At 41.6% G+C, this 18,789-nt stretch overlaps 1 protein-coding gene across 1 annotated transcript in view; it reads left to right on the top strand.

The window, feature by feature from the left end:
* The window catches only part of LOC136135337 (ATP-binding cassette sub-family A member 17-like), a 69,418-nt gene that overhangs the window by 7,147 nt on the left and 43,482 nt on the right, over positions 1-18,789 (top strand). Inside the window, 6 exon segments of the mRNA XM_065893229.1 lie at positions 324-451; positions 1,620-1,780; positions 3,242-3,523; positions 11,393-11,544; positions 18,194-18,283; positions 18,286-18,362. Coding sequence (XP_065749301.1) covers positions 324-451; positions 1,620-1,780; positions 3,242-3,523; positions 11,393-11,544; positions 18,194-18,283; positions 18,286-18,362 — 890 coding nt within the window.

Here is an 18,789-nt window from a genome sequence, read left to right as displayed (position 1 = left end):
TAACATGGACAAGAATTGTGCTCTGTGTACTGTAGCCCTAAGTGCGACCTAGCTAAGAAGAACTCGAATACAAGAGCTTTCAGAATGCCACGGAGCCTGAGGCTGTTATCATTTGACTTTGTATTCACACTGCCTAGCACAGCCCCGGGCATCTTACATAAGATGCGTCCATTTGTTTGCAGAATGAAGGACTGAGTGAATGACCGTTTCCATCCTTCAGTTGAGAAGCTGGCAAGACCATATCTCCTTCGGTAGAAAGAGGATAGTTGGGCAGCATTTGCCTTCCCACCAGCCACTCACTAACTGGATTTTTCTCTCTGTAGTTCTAGGCTATCCTTCAGTACCTTCATTTGAAAATTACATAATTCAGGATCCCAAAGCTTTCTACGTATTGACTGGAATTGGTTTTGATCATGGCTTCAATGACAGCAAGGAGCCCTTGCCACTTGAGGTAAGAGCATCTTTTCCATCACAATCTTATTGTGCTACCCAGCCTTGAGCATAAGTTCAATAAGCAGTCTTGTTACCTGAGCTCCCTCTAGTCAGCTTTGTCAGCTGGTGGCAATCTTAATTCCAGAGGAGGTAAGAGAATACTCCTGATTTTATATATTATATCCTGGACTTTGAGATTCCTTCCAGTTTTCAGATTCTTTAAAAGAGAAGACATTTTTGGAGTAAGCCTCTGTCCCAAGGGTACAGGATGGCATATTTTCAGCTGCTGGATTACAGAAGCGAGCCCCAATGCTAGACTCCATAGACTGGAGTCCCAGCTCTGCAGCGTCCTACTGTGTAACCTTGGGACAGTCACTAACATTCCTAGGCCTCAGTTTCCTTATCAGTGTAATGAGATTAATAGTAGTTCCTAACTCATAGAACCATTGTGAGGATTAAATGAATTTATGCCTATAAAGTGCTTAGAACAGAGCCTGGAGCAGAGGCATTTTCCAGAAGGAATAGTTATTGTCATTATTACTAATCCCATGGACTTCAGATATGGTAGATCTGTTTGTTTAAGGAAAAGGCAGTGTTTTAAATATCAGAATACTTGTTTTCTGCTTTAGGATGGGAAAACCACTAATGTAGAGCTTTTGTGTTGTGCTGTACAGTTTATCTAATGATCAGTTGTTAGAACTGGCATGGGATGTTGGTAGGTGGAGACAAGGCATTTTTCGAACACTTGCTAATGCCAGGCCCATCACGGGGACCATCTCACTTGATCCCACAGCACCTCTGAGGTAGGTACTGTTAACATCATTCCCATTTTACTGATGAGGAAACCAAGGCAAGAAGATTAAGTAATTTGCCCAAAGTGCCATGGCTATTCATTAGGAGATTGGGGTTTGGATCCAGGTGGTCTGGCTCCAGAGCCTGCACTCAGAATTATTCTGCAGCACTCCTATCCGGATGGGGGCTCAATAGCCCCTTGTCTGTTTCTTAGGATGGTCACAGCAGAATGCAGAGAAGACCACAACTACAGTGTGCTCTGCAGAGGGACATCTACCACTGTGGGTGCCTTTCCTCCCATCGCAGCTGACGTCAGGCACACCCTTGCTCTGTCCTGTTCCTTTTCTGAGTTTCACAATCTCATGACCGAATTTGTTTCTCTTTATTCTTCATAGGTTAAGTATTACTTGCGCTTCAGTAGTTTTCAGAGGAATTATTTATTCTTGAGGCTAATACTCCATGAAGATGACTTTCAAGGCTGGAGCACATCCTATCTTTATCCTCCTAACCTAAGCCAAGAACCCCGGGACTATGGTCTTTCCGATGGGGGAATCCCCTGGTGAGGAAGCCTCTATGTGTTATCATGAGCACAGCCTGCTTTTGTCCCATATTTATGATGCTATTTGTGTTGTTTTTGCTCTCTGAACACTTGCTACAGTAACATTTCAGAAGATGTTGAAGGAGTTACATTTAGAAATGTGGCATTCTGTAAAATGCTTACAATCTAGAGTAAGTTAGTCTAGCAGTTATGCATTTGATTGTTTTGTGCTGATACTGAATTGTTCGAGAGAAGAATGGAATTTTACAGGAATGAGTGCCTTCTTTATGTTTCTGTATGTGTTAACTTTTCTGCTTATAAAAATGTGTACCTGCTGTTAACTCTCTGCAGACTATGGGAGAACAGTGGGACAACGTGGAGATCTGCTCATCCTCTGTCCTCTGCAATAAGCATCGTATTCATGACTGGAGGCCCAGGAACTGATCCTCTTTTGGACTCATGCCCTCCACTTCACTGTCGAGTTTTGGTCTCCCTCTTTGTGAGGGGTTTAGGGTAACCATCCTCTAGGGAACTAACTGCTCTTAGAAAATTAAGTTGACAGTCTGCAGCACCTTGTAGAAGTAACCACACAATTGACCTGAAGCCTTGGGCTTGCAAGCTCCCCAAGTGGGAATCCAAGTCCCAGGGTTTATAGTTTCATGTGATTCTAGAAAAGATGTGAACAGTTCTGCAGTCAAGAATATCTAATAGTTCCCAGAACTTTATCATCAAATTTGTTCCTGCCTTTTTCATCCTGACAGATCTGGAGGCCTCCCTAGGTTTAGGCCAACAGAAGACCTTAGTCCCTTCTACTCCAGTGCTGGCATATCCTACCCTGGCTCTGCCGGTTTGGAGGCTTGGTGACCCTTGCTTGGTAGTGAGGCCATTATTTCTTAGAAGACTCCAAAACCAGGGCTCTTTGCCTTTCAATCTATTGTTCCCCAAAGCTGACCTTAGCACACCAGCTGTGCTATATTGAAACAAGGGTTACTTATGGTAAAGACTGTTTTTGAGGCTTGGCAGCAAAATTCAGTGACGATAACCCTTGGACTACAGCAGTGACAACTCAGAGACAGGTCACAGCAGTTGAGGGGGGCTGTGTCTTCCAAGTGCTTTGAATTTAACTACTTCTGTGTGCTGGATGAGCTAAACTGCAGAATGGGCACCCTTTCCCTGAAGCCTGAGTACTTAGGGGAGAAGATGCAGCCCCACCTGGAAGATTGTAATATTGGGTATCCCTTATTTTGTCTGCCCAGAACTACTTTACCCCATTTTCTGATAAAAGACATTGTCCCTCAGCCACAGGGTTCCCATTGTGACTTTCTGCTCTTTCTTCCATATTGTAGCATCTTGGCTATAGAAATGCCTTTTCTATTCCTGTCTGTGTGTGAATGGCTAGCCATGACCCATCTGAATTATCTGTTGTTTTTCATCTTCATTCTTAGTCTCTTATACTTGATATCCACTGCTTTATGCTGTAGGATACAACAAAGAAGGCTTCCTGGCCATACAGCATGCAACAGATAAAGCCATCATGTGGCACCGCGCTCCCAATGAGACGACCAAGTTGTTTGAGAGTCTCAGTGTGCTTCTGAAGAGATTCCCACATGGAGCCTATGTCCAGGACAGTTTCTTCCTGGTCCTTCAGAATGAGTTCCCTCTTTTCCTCATGCTCAGCTTCATCTACATTGAGCTCACCACCATCAATTCCATTGCACTGGAGAAAGAGAGAAAATTGAAGGTAACTCCATCACATCAGATGTGTGCCTCTCCCTGGACAGGAATGTATGGGAGCTGCTAATAAAAATGGCCAGAGTAGGAGGGAGGCGAAGGCAGGTAAGAGGTTGCTTTAGGTATCAGAGCAAACTCCAAGCAACTTGGAAGTTCTTTCATCATTTTAACCAGCTTGCAACTTAATTCATGTTATTACATGAATTCTTACTTTTAGACTGGGAACGTCCAGCCTAGTGGTTCCTGATTTGCTAATACGCAGCCTCACACATGATAGGTGTTCAGAATATGTTTGTGGAATGACTAACTGATAAGTGAGGGAAATAATCATCCAAAATTAACTCGGTCTCATTTTGCTGCAAGGTAGATGGGAAGCGTTCTGTAGAAGATACAACTTAAGACAAAGTTGATCTTTCTGCGCTCCTCTGTTGCTTACTTAATCACTCCTGTTACTTCCCTCCTCACCTTTTGCTCTTTAAAAAAACTTCTCTTCTCACTCTTTAGCTTTCTTCTCTATTTGTTGATTCTTATGTATTAAAATAGCCTGCCAGTGGCTCCCTGAGCTATGCTTGGCCTCACCAATAGTGTTTGGTTTGCTCTGTCTTCTTGCATATTCAGGCATAAGGAGCAGTCTCATCCTGCTGCCTTGTTAGGCTGCATCTGATAGGGTGGAAAGGCAGGGAACCTGCTTTGCACTGCGATGGGTGATGGTGGGACAGTGGCTTACCTGGCAGGCCTCTCCACTTGGCTCTGCACCGACTGAAAAACCCCAGGGAAACTAGAAGCTTCTGATGTGCTGTTGGAAACCCATTTTAGTTCCTGGATGAGAGAGAGAGTTTCTTTTTCCTGTTTGTTAAACTGTTTCAGCAACAAATTGGTGGAGGGAAGGGGTGGGCATCAAATGTTTACACTTAATGCCATTGAATTGGTTGTGTGTTTCCTATTTCACGCTTGAGTCTACTCTTTAGACAAGAGTAGGTTAAAGAACACTTTTGAAAAACTTAAGAGTAACCACCAATAGTATTTAAAAGTAGGACATATAATTCTTAAAACCCTGGAGAAAATAAAAGGAAAGAAAATATAGTTCATATACCAAAAGACAGGAAACAAAGGAAATCACCAAAAAAAGCCTACAGAACAGAAAGTATAATATTAAATAAGGTAGCAGAAGACCAAATACGGCAGTTATAAAATAATAGTCGATGGGATCAGCTTTCCTTTTAAAAGAAAAAAAAATTAGAATAGCTCAAGAAACAAAATCCAACTAACACAAAATGGCATAAAACATGTTGTTTGTTGATTTAATAGTATGTACTTGTATGTGGTGCTTGCCTTGTGCTGGGCAGCACTGTAGGACCATTCATTCCTTTCACCCTCCTACCTTTTATTTGGCCCTCCAGATGCACTCTTCACTTTTCTCCACTTTGTTCTCTGTCCGGAAGGCTGAGCCGCCCATGTTCCAAAACATGCTCCCATGAGGAGGGAGCCCTAAGAACCTCAGAAGAAGGAAGTAGGGGGCTGAGGTCAGGGTGTGTCCTGTCCCCCCATCCCAGTTCTCTCCCCACAGGTAGTTTTGGGCTTGGTTTGTCCGTTAGCTGAAGGTCACTGTCTTCTCAAGTTATCTTGCTCCACGAGACTCTCTCCTCTCCTGGGGTCTTGTGACCTCTCTTCCTTCTCACCCCTTTGGGCCCAAAGGTGATAATAGCTCAGTAGTTGTGGCTCACAGGCTCTAGAGCACAGACTCAGTAGTTGTGGTGCACGGGCATAGTGGCTCCGCGGCATGTGGGATCCTCCCAGACCAGGTCTCGAACCTGTGTCCTCTGCATTGGCAGGCGGATTCTTAACCACTGTACCACCAGGGAAGTCCCTGATCAATTGATTTTTGACAAAGGGGCCAAGACAATTCAACAGATAAGGAAGAGTCTTTTAAACAAATGGTGCTGGAACAACTAGATATCCACATATAAAAGAATTAAGTTGGATCTCTACATAACATCATACACAAAAATTAACTCAATGTGGATTATAAACCTAAATGTAAGAACTAGCTAATACTATACAACTCTTAAAATAAAATACAGAAATAAATCTTCATGATCTTGGGTTAGACAGTGATTTCTTAGATATGACATCAGAAACCCAAGTGATAAAAAAGAAGACTGAGGGGCTTCCCTGGTGGCACAGTGGTTGAGAGTCTGCATGCTGATGCAGGGAACATGGGTTCGTGCCCCGGTGCGGGAAGATCCCACATGCCGCGGAGCGGCTGGGCCCGTGAGCCATGGCCGCTGAGCCTGCGCGTCCAGAACCTGTGCACCACAACGGGAGGCCACAACAGTGAGAGGCCCGTGTACCGCAAAACAAACAAACAAACAAAAAGAAGACTGATAAGTTGGACTTCATCAGCATTAAAAATTTCCATGCTTCAAAGGATACAGTCAAGCAAGTGAAAAGACAACCTACAGTCTGGGAGAAAACATCTGCAAGTAAACTATTTCATAAGAGACCTGAATCCAGAATAACTTAAAGAAAACTTACTCAAAAATAAAAACACAAATATTCATAACTCATTCTATAGGCAGCATTACCTTGATACCAAAGCCAGAAAACACATCACAATAAAAAATAAAACTACAGTGGGGGGACTTCCCTGATGGCACAGTGGTTAAGAATCTGCCTGCCGGGCTTCCCTGGTGGTGCAGTGGTTGGGGGTCCACCTGCCGATGCAGGGGTCACGGGTTTGTGCCTGGTCTGGGAGGATCCCACGTGCTGCAGAGCGGCTGGGCCCGTGAGCCATGGCCGCTGAGCCTGCGCGTTCGGAGCCCGTGCTCCACATTGGGAGAGGCCGCAGCATTGAGAGGCCCGTGTACCGCAAAAAAAAAAAAAAAAAGAATCTGCCTGCCAATTCAAGGTACATGGGTTCGATCCTGGTCCAGGAAGATCCCACATGCCGTGGAGCAACTAAGCCCGTGCGCCACAACCACTGAGCCTGTGCTCTAGAGCCCATGAGCCACAACTACTGAGCCCGTGCACCACAACTGCTGAAGCCCACATGCCCTAGAGCCCCCGTGCTGCAACAAGAGAAGCCACTGCAATGAGAAGCCGGCACACTGCAACGAAGAGTAAACCCTGCTCGCAGCTACTAGAGAAAGCTCACATGCAGCAATGAAGGCCCAACACAGCCAAAAAAGAAAAACAAACACTACAGGAGACTTCCCTGGTGGTCCAGTGGGTAGGACTCCATGCTCCCAATGCAAGCGGCCCAGGTTTGATCCCTGGTTGGGGAACTAGACCCCACATGCATGCTGCAACTAAGAAGCCCTCATGCCGCAACTAAGAGAGTCCACGTGCCACAACAAAAATCCCGTGTGCCGCAACTAAGATCCAGCACAGCCAAAATAAAAAAATAAAAGTTAAAAATAAATAAAACACCTACAGACCAGTATCCCTTATGAATATCAATGGGGAAATCCTCAACAAAATACTACTAAACTAAATCTAGCAGCATATTAAAAGGATTATACACTATACCAAGTGGGATTTATCCCAGGAATGCAAGAATGATTCAACAGATGAAAAGCAATCAATGTAATACACCACTTAATAGAATGAAGGAAAAAATAAACACAATTTTATTCATTTTTATTTATCACAATTGATACTGAAAAAGCATATGATAAAATCCAATATGTTTCATGATAAAAAAAATTAACAAACCAGGATATAAAGGAACTTCCTCAACCTGATACTGAGCATTTATGAAAACCCCACAGCTAGCATCATAGTCTGTTGTGAAAGATTGAAAGCCTTCCCCCTAAGATCAGGAATAAGACAAGGATGCTCACTTTCCCCTCTGATATTCAGTTTTATACTGGAAGTTCTAGCCAGAGCAATTAGGAAATAAAAAGCATGCAATTTGAGAAGAAGTAAAACTATCTCTATTCAAAGATGACATGATTGGGCTTCCCTGGTGGCACAGTAGTTGAGTCATATGGTCATTCTGTTTAACTTTTTGAGGCATCATCCAACTGTTGTTTTCCACAGAAGCTGCACCATTTTACATTCCCGTCAGCAATACACAAGGGTTCCAATTTCTTTGTAGAAATATCTATTCAAGTCCTTTGCTCATGTTTTACTTGCATTGTTTGTTTTGTTGACATTGAGTTGTAGGAATTCTTTATGTATATTGGATATCAATTCCTTAATAGGTATATGGCTTGCAAATATTTTGTTCCATTCTGTGAGTAGTCTTTTTACTCTCTTGATAGTGTCTTTTTTTTTTTTTTTTTTTGCAGTACGCAGGCCTCTCACTGTTGTGGCCTCTCCCGTTGTGGAGCACAGGCTCCGGACGCGCAGGCTCAGCGGCCATGGCTCACGGGCCTAGCCGCTCCCCGGCATGTGGGATCTTCCCGGACCGGGTCACAAACCCGTGTCCCCTGCATCGGCAGGCAGACTCTCAACCACTGTGCCACCAGGGAAGCCCTGATAGTGTCTTTTGATGCATAAAACCTTTTAAATTGTTGAAGTTCAATTTATCTATTTTTTTCTTTTGTTGTCTGTGTTTTTGGTGTCATACTTAAGAAACTATTTCCAAATCCAAGGTTATGAAGATTTTCCACTAAGTTTTCTTCTAAGAGTTTTATGGTTTTTAGCTTTATGTTTAGATCTTTGATCCATTTTGAATTAATTTTTGCATATGGTATAAGGTAAGGGTTCCACTTCATTCTTCTGAATGGCGATATCCAGTTTTCCCAGCACCATTTGTTGAAAGACTGTCCATTGAATAGTCTTGGCACCCAAGTTAATTATATTTGTGAGGGTTTATTTCTGGGCTCTCTAATGTATTCCATTGGTCTTTATATCTAGAGTTTGAGAAAGATTGGTGTTAACTCATCTTTAAATGTTTGATAGAATTCACCAGAGAAGGCATCTAGTCCTGGGATTGTCTTTGTTAGAACAGAACCCGTGGGACACCATCAAACACCAGCATACACATCATAGGAGTCCCAGAATGACAAGAGAGAGAGAAAAGAAGCAGAAAAAATATTTGAAGAAATAATGGCTGAAAACTCCTCCTAATTTGATGAAATACATGCATCTACAAACCCAAGAAGCTCAATGAACTCCAAGCAAGATAAACTCAAAGAGATCCCCAGTAAAAGTCTAAAATTCCAATTGTCAAAACTCAAAGACAGAGCATTTTGAAAGCAGCAAGAGAGAAGAGACTCCCTACATAATAAGATTAACAGCTGATTTCTCTAGAGAAACTATGGAGTCTAGAAGGTAGTGAGATGACATTCTAAATCTTGAAAGGAAAAAAAACTTTTAACCAAGAATTTTCTATCTGGCAAAACTATCCCTCAAGAATGATGGAGAAATTAAGACATTTTTGGATAAACAAAAGCCGAGAGAGTTTATTACTAATAGTCCTTCCTTTCCCTGCTAAAGGGAGTTCTTCAGGCTGAAATGAAAAGTCACTAGACAATAACTCGAAGCCATAAGAAGAAATAAAGACCCCTGGTAAAGGTAACTAAAGCCAATGGCTAATGGGCATATGAAAAGATGCTCAACATTGCTAATTATTAGAGAAATGCAAATCAAAACTGCAATGAGGTATCACCTCACATTGGTCAGAATGGCCATTATCAAAAAGTCTAGAAATAATAAATGCTGGAGAGGGTATGGGGAAAAGGGAACCCCTGTTGGTGGGAATGTAAATTAGTGCAACCACCATGGAAAACAGTCTGGAGGCTCCTTAAAAAACTAAAAATAGAATTACCATATGATCCAGCAACCCCACTCCTGGGCATATATCTGGAAAAGACAAAAACTATAATTCGAAAAGATACATGCACCCTCAATGTCCATAGCAGCATTATTTGCAATGGCCAAGACATGGAAGCAACATGTGTCCATTAACAGATGAATGGATAAAGAAGATGTGGTGTATATATAATGGAATATCACTCAGACATAAAAAAGAATGAAATAATGCCATTTGCAGCAATATGGATAGACCTAGAGATAATCATACAAAGCGAAGTAAGTCAGACAGAGAAAGACAAATATCATATAGTATCACTTACATGTGGAATCTAAAAAAAAATGATACAAATGAACTTATTTACAAAATGGAAACAGACTCACAGACATAGAAAACAAATTTATGGTTACCAAAAGGAAAGGGGAGAGAATAAATTGGGAGTATGGAATTAAGAGATACACACTACTGTATATCAAGTAGATAAACAAGAAGGATTTACTTGTTACAACAAGGTCAGAAGCTCTTGCTCCAGCCTCAGAGTGCTGTATTTATATCTCGGTGTGGATCCTGACCTTGAGCAGGTCAATAGATTCTGTATCCATTTCCCCTTCTGTGAAACTGGAAAATGATAGCACTTATCTCATAACTTAGTTATGAGGATTAAATGGGATGTAAAATGCTGAGAACAATACTTGGTATATAGTAAGAACTTAGTACATGTTAGCAATTATTATCACGTTTTACAAAAGAAGAAGCAAAGTCAGAGAAGTTATAGAAGACCCAGGGTCAGCCATAGTTCATGTAGTCAGGTTCAGTGAAGGGCTGCCTGATGCCTTAACTGTGGCTCTATCTGTTATATATGCAATCCTTACATTTTCGATCTGTATTCTCTTAACTTCCTGGAAGGTAAATGTTTGCATTTATTTTGCGTTTTTCTTCCAGACTTCAGTTTGATTGGTTTATCTCCAAATCTGGAGCCACTATACTTAGAGCCTGGGAAACCTTGAATCCTTGACCCATCATTTACTAGTTCCATGACATTGAGCAAATTTATTTAATGCGGCTAAGCCTCAGTTTCTTCATCTGAAAAACAGGGAGGTTATGAAGATTAAATAAGATACTGTATATAAAGTGCTTACCCAGTGCCAGGCAATGCTCCATAGATGCTATATAATCTACCGCTTATCTTTGAAGAAGATGGTTTTTATTGTAGGAGATGTTATTAATGCAGTATTAGGGGAAGTTTTAGGCAATTAAATGTTTGTGCTTTTTTGTAAGGATTGATTAATTTTTTAAGTGCAACAAATCCTCTTAGTCTTTTGGTAGTGAAAGTGCAAGTATAAAAGGTTTCTATCAAAATTTCTTAAAAGACTACTTCCCTTCTGAAATGCTGAGACAAATGCAGAGATGCTTTCCTTACCATGGCAGGGAAAAGAGACTTGCATTATACTTCTTTGTGCATTATTTTTTTATTTTTAAAAAAATTTATTTTATTGAAATATAGTTGATTTACAATGTTGTATTAATTTATGCTGTACAGCAAAGTGATTCAGTTATACATATATATACATTCTTTTTCTTTTTTTAATATTTTCATTTTATTGGAGTATAGTTGATTTACAATGTTGTGTTGGTTTCAGGTGTACAGCAAAGTGATTCAGTTATACATATATTCATTCTCTCTTAGATTGTTTTCTCATATAGGTTCTTTGTGCATTTTAAAAAATTTATTTATTTATTTTTGGCTGTGTTGAGTCTTTGTTGCTGCATGCAGGCTTTCTCTAGTTGCGGCGAGCGGGGGCTACTCTTCGTTGTGGTGTGCGGGCTTCTCATTGTTGTGGCTTCTCTTGTTGCAGAGCACGGGCTCTAGGCACGTGGGCTTCAGTAGTTGTGGCACGTGGGCTCAGTAGTTGTGGCTCACGGGCTGTAGAGCACAGGCTCAGTAGTTGTGGTGTATAGTCTCAGTTGCTCTGCGGCATGTGGGATCCTCCCAAACCAGGGCCTGAACCCATGTCCCCTGCATTGGCAGGTGGACTCTTAACCACTGCGCCACCAGGGAAGTCCCTCTTGGTGCGTTATTGATGAAACTCTTCATTTTTCCCCTCTGAATTTGCAGCTCATGTTGCAACTGCCTCCAGAGGCATCATCTTCTTCTTCACCTACCTCCCATACCTGTACCTCGCTTTCAGCTACAACCAAAGGAGTCACTTCCAAAAGATTGCCTTTTGTCTCCTCTCCAGTGTTGCCATGGCACTGGGAGTCTGATTAATCTCCACATATGAGACAAAAGGTGAGCCTTACCTCTCTCAAGGTAAACTGCCTTGATGTTTTGCCATTTGCTGACAGGCAGAGTTGACCTTCATTGCCAAATAAACATAACTGGCTCATTTTATTCAGTGTCCTGAGCATTTACAGTATACTTACATCTATGGTAGGTACTGTAAGAAACACTTAAGAAATGTAGAATGACGTTTACACAATGCAGCTTACAATGTAATTGGGGAGAAAAACTAAAAAATGTAAATGATTTAGGGAATTATACACCTATATAGTTGTATAGATCTAAAATATATAGATTTATGATTAGAAGTTCAAATAACACTTTAGAACTTTACAGATAATGTAGTGCTATTACAGATACCATATTTTATTCTCATAGGCTTCAGAGTTAGTCTTCTTTCACAAGTTGGTCTAGGGGACCTTCCATCAGAGATGTTACAACTTCCACACTTTGGAGTTGAAAGTACAATGTGAAGTTTTCATTTGTCTCATGTTTCTGGAGTTTGAAGAATTTCCCACAGCATCTACAGTCATTGCAGAAGATTGCAGCCAACATGTCAATCAAAATGTAGGACACTGGGACTTCCCTGGTGGCACAGTGGTTAAGAATCCACCACCAAGGCAGGGGACACAGGATCAAGCCCTGGTCTGGGAAGATCCCACATGCCATGGAGCAACTAAGCCCCTGCGCCACAACTACTGAGCCCGTGAGCCACAACTACTGAGCCCACATGCCACAACTACTGAAGCCCACATGCCTAGAGCCCGTGCTCTGCAAGAAGAGAAGCCACTGAATGAGAAGCCCGCACACTGCAATGAAGAGTAGCCCCTTCTCGCCGCAACTAGAGAAAGCCCATGCGCAGCAATGAAGACCCAACACAGCCATAAACAAACAAACAAGTAAATAAATAAAATGTAGGACCCTGAGGTCTGTGGGGTTACAGTACTTACTGAATGAAACAGTTTCCCATTTCGGTGGTACTAAGATGATCTGCTCTGAACACTCTAACAAGTGCCTTCATTGCTCAATGTTAGCTTTTATCACCAGAGTCCAGGTCCCAAATGATAAAGCTTGGTTTAGCAGCAGATAACAGGGATAGGAGTTATAAGTTGGGTCGAGTTTGTGGGTCCCCTTACTGCAATTGGGATAATCTCCAATGTCCTGGTTAGAGGCATCACCTACCAATGAATTTCTTTATTAAGTTTGGATGGTCTAAATGGGTTAAGGGTGCTTAAAATTTAATAAAGGATGTTAAGTTGACCAGAATTTATTGAAAGTGAGTGGTTTTCTTTAACAAAGCAATGTTGAGACTATGATTTACAAATACTTATGGAGGAAAAGTATATTTGAAATGGTATATCTGATTCCTTACATGTTAGTGAATGAACGTAGATGCTTTATGGAGCCTGTCTGTTGAAATTGAGGGAATCTAGGTAGGTGGTTGGACTGGATGAACGGTGTGTTATGTTCAGTGTTCATTCCTGAAAGACACAGGATAGCCCATAAATGGTGTCTAGTGTTACAGCTGAAGGAAATGCAAATGCATATGATCGTAAGCAGGTAGGAATCTCTAAGAATATAATTGATGAAATGTTAGAAATCCAAGGATATTTCTTTTTTAGAATCCTCATACTTTCACTGGCTTAGGTTTTCCTATTCATTTGACCTATCTGCTCAAATCAGATAGCACGCCTTCTAGTGAGTGAATAAATAAAATTACTATGGGGCTTCCCTGGTGGCGCAGTGGTTGAGAGTCCAACTGCCGATGCAGGGGACGCCGGTTCGTGCCCCAGTCTGGGAAGATCCCACATGCCGGGGAGCGGCTAGGCCCGTGAGCCATGGCCGCTGAGCCTGCGCGTCTGGAGCCTGTACTCCGCAATGGGAGAGGCCACAACAGTGAGAGGCCTGCGTACCGCAAAAAAAAAAAAAAAAAAAAATTACTCTGTACATTTTCTCAGTAAGTCTAGTGCAGTGCTTTCGGTTTTAATCTTGAGCAGGAATCACTATATACAACATGAATCAGGCCTCTGGTTGTATGGCAGAAACATTTTGGCCTCTTAAAATCAGAACCTGCATGCTTGTGGAGCAACTGGGTTTGTCACTTGAAATTTCCATTTATTGATTTATTTGTTAATTTATTATTTACTAGATTGATTTTAGTTTTTAAGAGGCCCAGTAAATAGCACCCTTCTCCCCTCCTTAGTTTCTGAACCAGTTGAGAAACAGTACAGAGATGTCATCTTATTAATACCCAAATATCTTTTTATAACTAATAAAAAACTTAGTGGAGGGGTTATTATAGATGCTCAGATGGGCCATTTTATCCCAACTCCTCAAGCTTGTCAGTGCTGTCTTGTAGCCCTGACTAATCTTGTTTCAATCTCTTCCCTTCCACAGGTATTGATCTCAAGGGTATTCCTTAATAAACATCTTGCATACTAAACTCCATTTCAGGGTCTGTGTCACAAGGAACCCAACCTGTGACTATTGAATTTATCTCTGGGACCCCTATTAATGTGAGAGGGGTCTCCTATTATGCTCTCCACCTGGGTGGGACGCTGGGCCTTGTTGTTTAGCTCCCTTGCCTTGAAAGGCCATCCGAATGGAAGCCCAAAGTTTTCTTGTTAGTAAATGACCTCTGAGCAAAAGAGTTCCAGTAGGAAAAGAGAGAATAGGGCAGAGAAATACATTTGAAAAGATGGTGGCCAAACCTGTTCCAAAACTGGATTTCAGGAAGCCCAGCAAATCCCAAACAAGATTAACAATAAGAAATCTACATTAGACATATCAACATAAAATTGAGCACACCAGAGGTCAAGAGAAAAATCTTAAAAGTAGCTGGAGGGGAAAAAAAAAAGACAGATTGCTTTACAAAGGAGCCAAGAGTGGGAGCCTGAAGATAGTGGCTTTATACGTTGTTTAAAATAATAATGATGATGATGATAATGATGATGTCTTTAGGATTTTTTTAAAAAGATAGAATTAAAATACATAAAAGGGTTTTTGAGGAGATAAAGTCAGAAATTAGTGGGGGTAAATACATTTTGGAAGGGGAGTAAAGATATTGATTAACTTTAGACTTTGCAGCAATGTAGACCTGGTAATTCACTACTGAGTTGACCAGGAAAAGGCTAGGAACAGTGTATAACTTTCAAACTTAATAGAGAGAAAATGAAATAAAAGATTGGTTGAGTCAAAAAGAAGTGGTGTGGGAGAGGAATTATGTCACATGGCCTCTTCTACTGCAAAGGGGGATGAGAAGTCAGGGAAGAACAATCATGATCAAAGAGATGTGAGGGCAGGTGAACTTTGCCAGATTCCTTTCAGCAGCAACCTGCTCTCAAACACAAATAAATAAATTGTGGAAAGAAGTAACAGCTAACTCCTACCCAATCCAAAATCCAGCAGTATTTCTGTTTTGTTTTGTTTTTTAAATAGAACTCGATGAGCTGATTCTCAAATGTACATGGGAGTGTAAAGGACCAAGAATAGCCAAGAACTCTTGAGGAAGAACAAAACAGCAAAACTTGTTTTACCGGATTTCATGATTTATCATAAAGCAATAGTAATTAAGATTATGGTTGACAAATAGACTAATAGAACAGAAAAGAAGGGAGAGATAAATGCATTGTTAAATATCAGAGATGATACTTCAGAGCAGTGGGATTTAATAAATGGTGCTGGAGCAACTAAAGAACCTTATGGAAAAAATTGAAATTGGACTTTGAATTCAAACCATACACAGATATCAATTCCAATGTAAAAAAACTATAAAGTGGGGCTTCCCTGGTGGCGCAGTGGTTGAGAATCTTCCTGCCAATGCAGGGGACATGGGTTCGAGCCCTGGAAGATCCCACATGCCACGGAACAACTAGGCCCGTGAGCCACAACTACTGAGCCTGCACGTCTGGAGCCTGTGCTCCGCAACAAGAGAGGCCGCGATAATGAGAGGCCCTCGCACCGCGATGAAGAGTGGCCCCCGCTTGCCACAACTAGAGAAAGCCCTTGCACAGAAACGAAGACCCAACACAGCCAAAAATAAATAAATTTTTTTAAAAAGTAACAAATATTCAAGTACAATTGGTGTCTTTTAAAAAAAAACTGTAAACTTTTTTGGAGATGATATAGGAGAGTACATTCATGTACTTGAAGTAGGAAAGATTTCTTAAACAAGACACAAAAATAACTAACCATCAGGAAAAGACTGATAAATAATGACATTAAAATTAAGACACCATGAAGAGAATGAAAGGAGAAGCTACAGAGTGGGAGAGGATACATTTAACCTACAAAAGGCTTGTATCCAGAATATTTAAAGAATTCATAAAATCAATTATATATCATACTTTATAGTAAAGAAAAAAAAAGGCAAAAATAGGTACTTCATGAAAAGACATATCCAAATAACCAATAAACATATGCAAGCTAGAAGAAAATGAAGTGACATATTTAAAGAAAGTACTGAAAGAAAAACCTTGTCAACTCAGTGTTCTATATCCAGGGGGATATTAGGGAGAAATGAAGACTCTCTCAAACCAAAGCGACAGAATCAATTGCTGGGAGACATTACAAGAAATGTTGAGTTCTTCAAGCAAAAACAATATCAGACAGAAGCTTGGATCTGCACAAAGAAATTAAGAGCACTGAAAATGGAAGATACAATTTATTTTGTCTTTTGTGGAGGTTTCTGGCTCTAAAAGAGAACTGACTGTCTAAAGCAAAAGTGGTAGCAATGTATTGTGTTTATAGCTTATGTGAAAATGAAATGTATGACAACAGTAGCAAAGGGTGGGAGGGAAGAACTGGAAACTGGAAATTGTTGTAAGATCCTTATGCTACACATGAAGTAGTATAATATTATTTGAAGATAGACTAAAGATGATTTTAAACCCTAGAACAACACTAAAAAAATTTTTAGGGGTATAAGTAATAGATCGATAGTAGAAATAAAATGGAATGATTAAAAAAAGTCCCCATTAATGCAAGAAAAAGAGGAAAAAAGAAACAAAGAAAAGTTTGGACCAAATAGAAAAGAGCTGGCAAAGTGGTAGATTTTAATCCAATCAATAATCACACTAAATGTGAATAATCTAAACGTACCAATTAAAAAGAGTCAGTTTAGATAAAAAGGCAAAACCCAACTAGATGCTGCCTACAGACAAAGATGACGGTGAAGTTGTAAAGGGGGTGTGCATATTTGGGGTTTGGGGGGTTATTGATTTGGGTGGTAGTTGTACAAAGTACTTCCTGTGTAATTGCTTGTTAAACTCCATTTTATATACTTGATATGTATATTCCCAATAAATAAATAAAGTTAACTGGCAATCAAATGTCTGCTGAGGTAGGGAAGGAGCCTTGTCTCTTTCTTCTTTTCAGACACTGCAGACTTACACTGAACAAGGATGTACTTGGCTTTCACAAACTAAGCGTGCTGTTTATGGCAGCTGAGGTTTGCGAGACCTGTCTGTAAGCCATGGTGAAAGGCAAGGCTCTCGATTGGCACAAAGACAGACACAAGTCATAGAATCTCATCTCAGGAAGGGCCTCAGAGGTTTCCTGGCCCCTCGCCCCTCACAGCGTGGCCTGTGCACCAGCAGCATCAGAACCCTCAGAGAGCTTGTTAGGAATGCAGACTCCCAGGCCCATCCAGACGCACTTAATCAGAACAAAATCCCCAGGTGATTAGTAAGCACGGGAAAGTTTGAGGAGCACCGTTCTAGCCCATCTGTCTGCTCACCAGTATTTGAATGTCCTCTGGTGTTGCTAGTTACCACCTCCTCAATCCTGCCGTGTGGCAACAGATGCAGGGTATCTTGGATGCTTTACATGAGAAGCTTAGTCAGCTTGCATTCAGATTAGACACTTGGCATCACAAAGGATACTTATCTTTATACGCACCCAGGAATTGGTCCCAAGCCCATCCTCAGCACTCCTTTCTTCATGGCATATGTATGTGTTGAGCAGCTGCTGCATATGAGGTCCTGGGTCAGATGTTGGAGATACTGAGATAACCTGACAGTCCCTGGCCCCAAGCTGGGGTTGGCAATAAGTGAGCAGTTTCACAGTGCGGAGTGAGACCTTCAGTGCTCACAATTAGCGCAGGGTGCCCCAGATGCACGTGGGTTAGACATAACCCAAGAGAGTGAGTATACATGCTTGCTGGCGAAGGAGATACCTGTGCTGACCTACCAAGTAAGAATTAACCAGGCAAAGAAGGTGGGGAGGAGTAGGAAGGGCTTACCTGACAGCATGTGCAAGAGTGTGAAGATGTGTCTCAGATGACCAAATTTCTACTTCTTGGTACCAAAGAATCATTTTGGCAATAATAAGAATGTTTTATTGGGAATTCCCTGTCAGCCCAGTGGTTAGGACTCAGCGCTTTCACGGCTGGGCCCAAGTTCAGTCCCTGGTTGGGGAACTAAGATCCCACAAGCTGTGTGGCATGGTCAAAAAAACCAAAAAACAAAAAAAAGTTTTACCTTCTTTGAGAAACCAACAACTAGCTTTTCTTTTCCTGTGCCTAACTTTTGTCCCTTAATACCCCAGACATGAATAGTCCAGTCTTCTCATTGGCTTGTTCTCCAACTGTTTGATTGGAAAGTTCTGGTAACTTTTCTCTGTCTTCGATGTGGTGACTGTTTTCCTTCCTTTGGAATAGGCACAGGCATCCAATGGAGGAACATGGGCAGTATAGGAGGAGAGTTTAACTTCACTCAGGTGCTGCTGATGCTACTGCTGGACTCTTAAATGGCTTGGTGGCCTGGTATGTGGAGTCTGTCTTCCCAGGGGTGTATGGTACATCCAAACCTTGGTACTTCTTTCTCATGGTGAGTACTGATGCTGCTGTTTTATAGATTGACATTAGAATTTTTATAGCTCATCATCAATATTCCTATCCCTCTTTGTGGTGTTGGTTGCAACCTCAAACTCCTGGAAATCTAAGTGCAGTTCTCTAACCTGGATTCACCCCAAACCTATCAACTTGTGGTTGCCAAGGGAGCATAATTAACGAGTCTGACTCTTGCCCCACTGCTGATACCCTGTGCAGAGTCCCCTTAAGAGTGCCTGTGGCTGTCTCACATGTGCCCACTTGAGTGGCAGGCCCTGCATTCTCTCACAGAATGCCACCCCAACAAGCTAGAGCCCTCAGGACTCCTTGGCCTCTTTCCTCTTTGGGCTGGTGGCAAGGCCCTGAAGCTCTTTGAGACCTCTGTGACCTGGGGGCACGGGCACGGGGCACGGCTTTCGTTGACA

Source organism: Phocoena phocoena, chromosome 15 (genome assembly GCF_963924675.1).
Source record: "Phocoena phocoena chromosome 15, mPhoPho1.1, whole genome shotgun sequence".
Lineage (NCBI taxonomy): Eukaryota > Metazoa > Chordata > Mammalia > Artiodactyla > Phocoenidae > Phocoena > Phocoena phocoena.
Note: the sequence above shows the minus strand (reverse complement) of the source record. Positions and strands in the feature narration are given on the sequence as shown.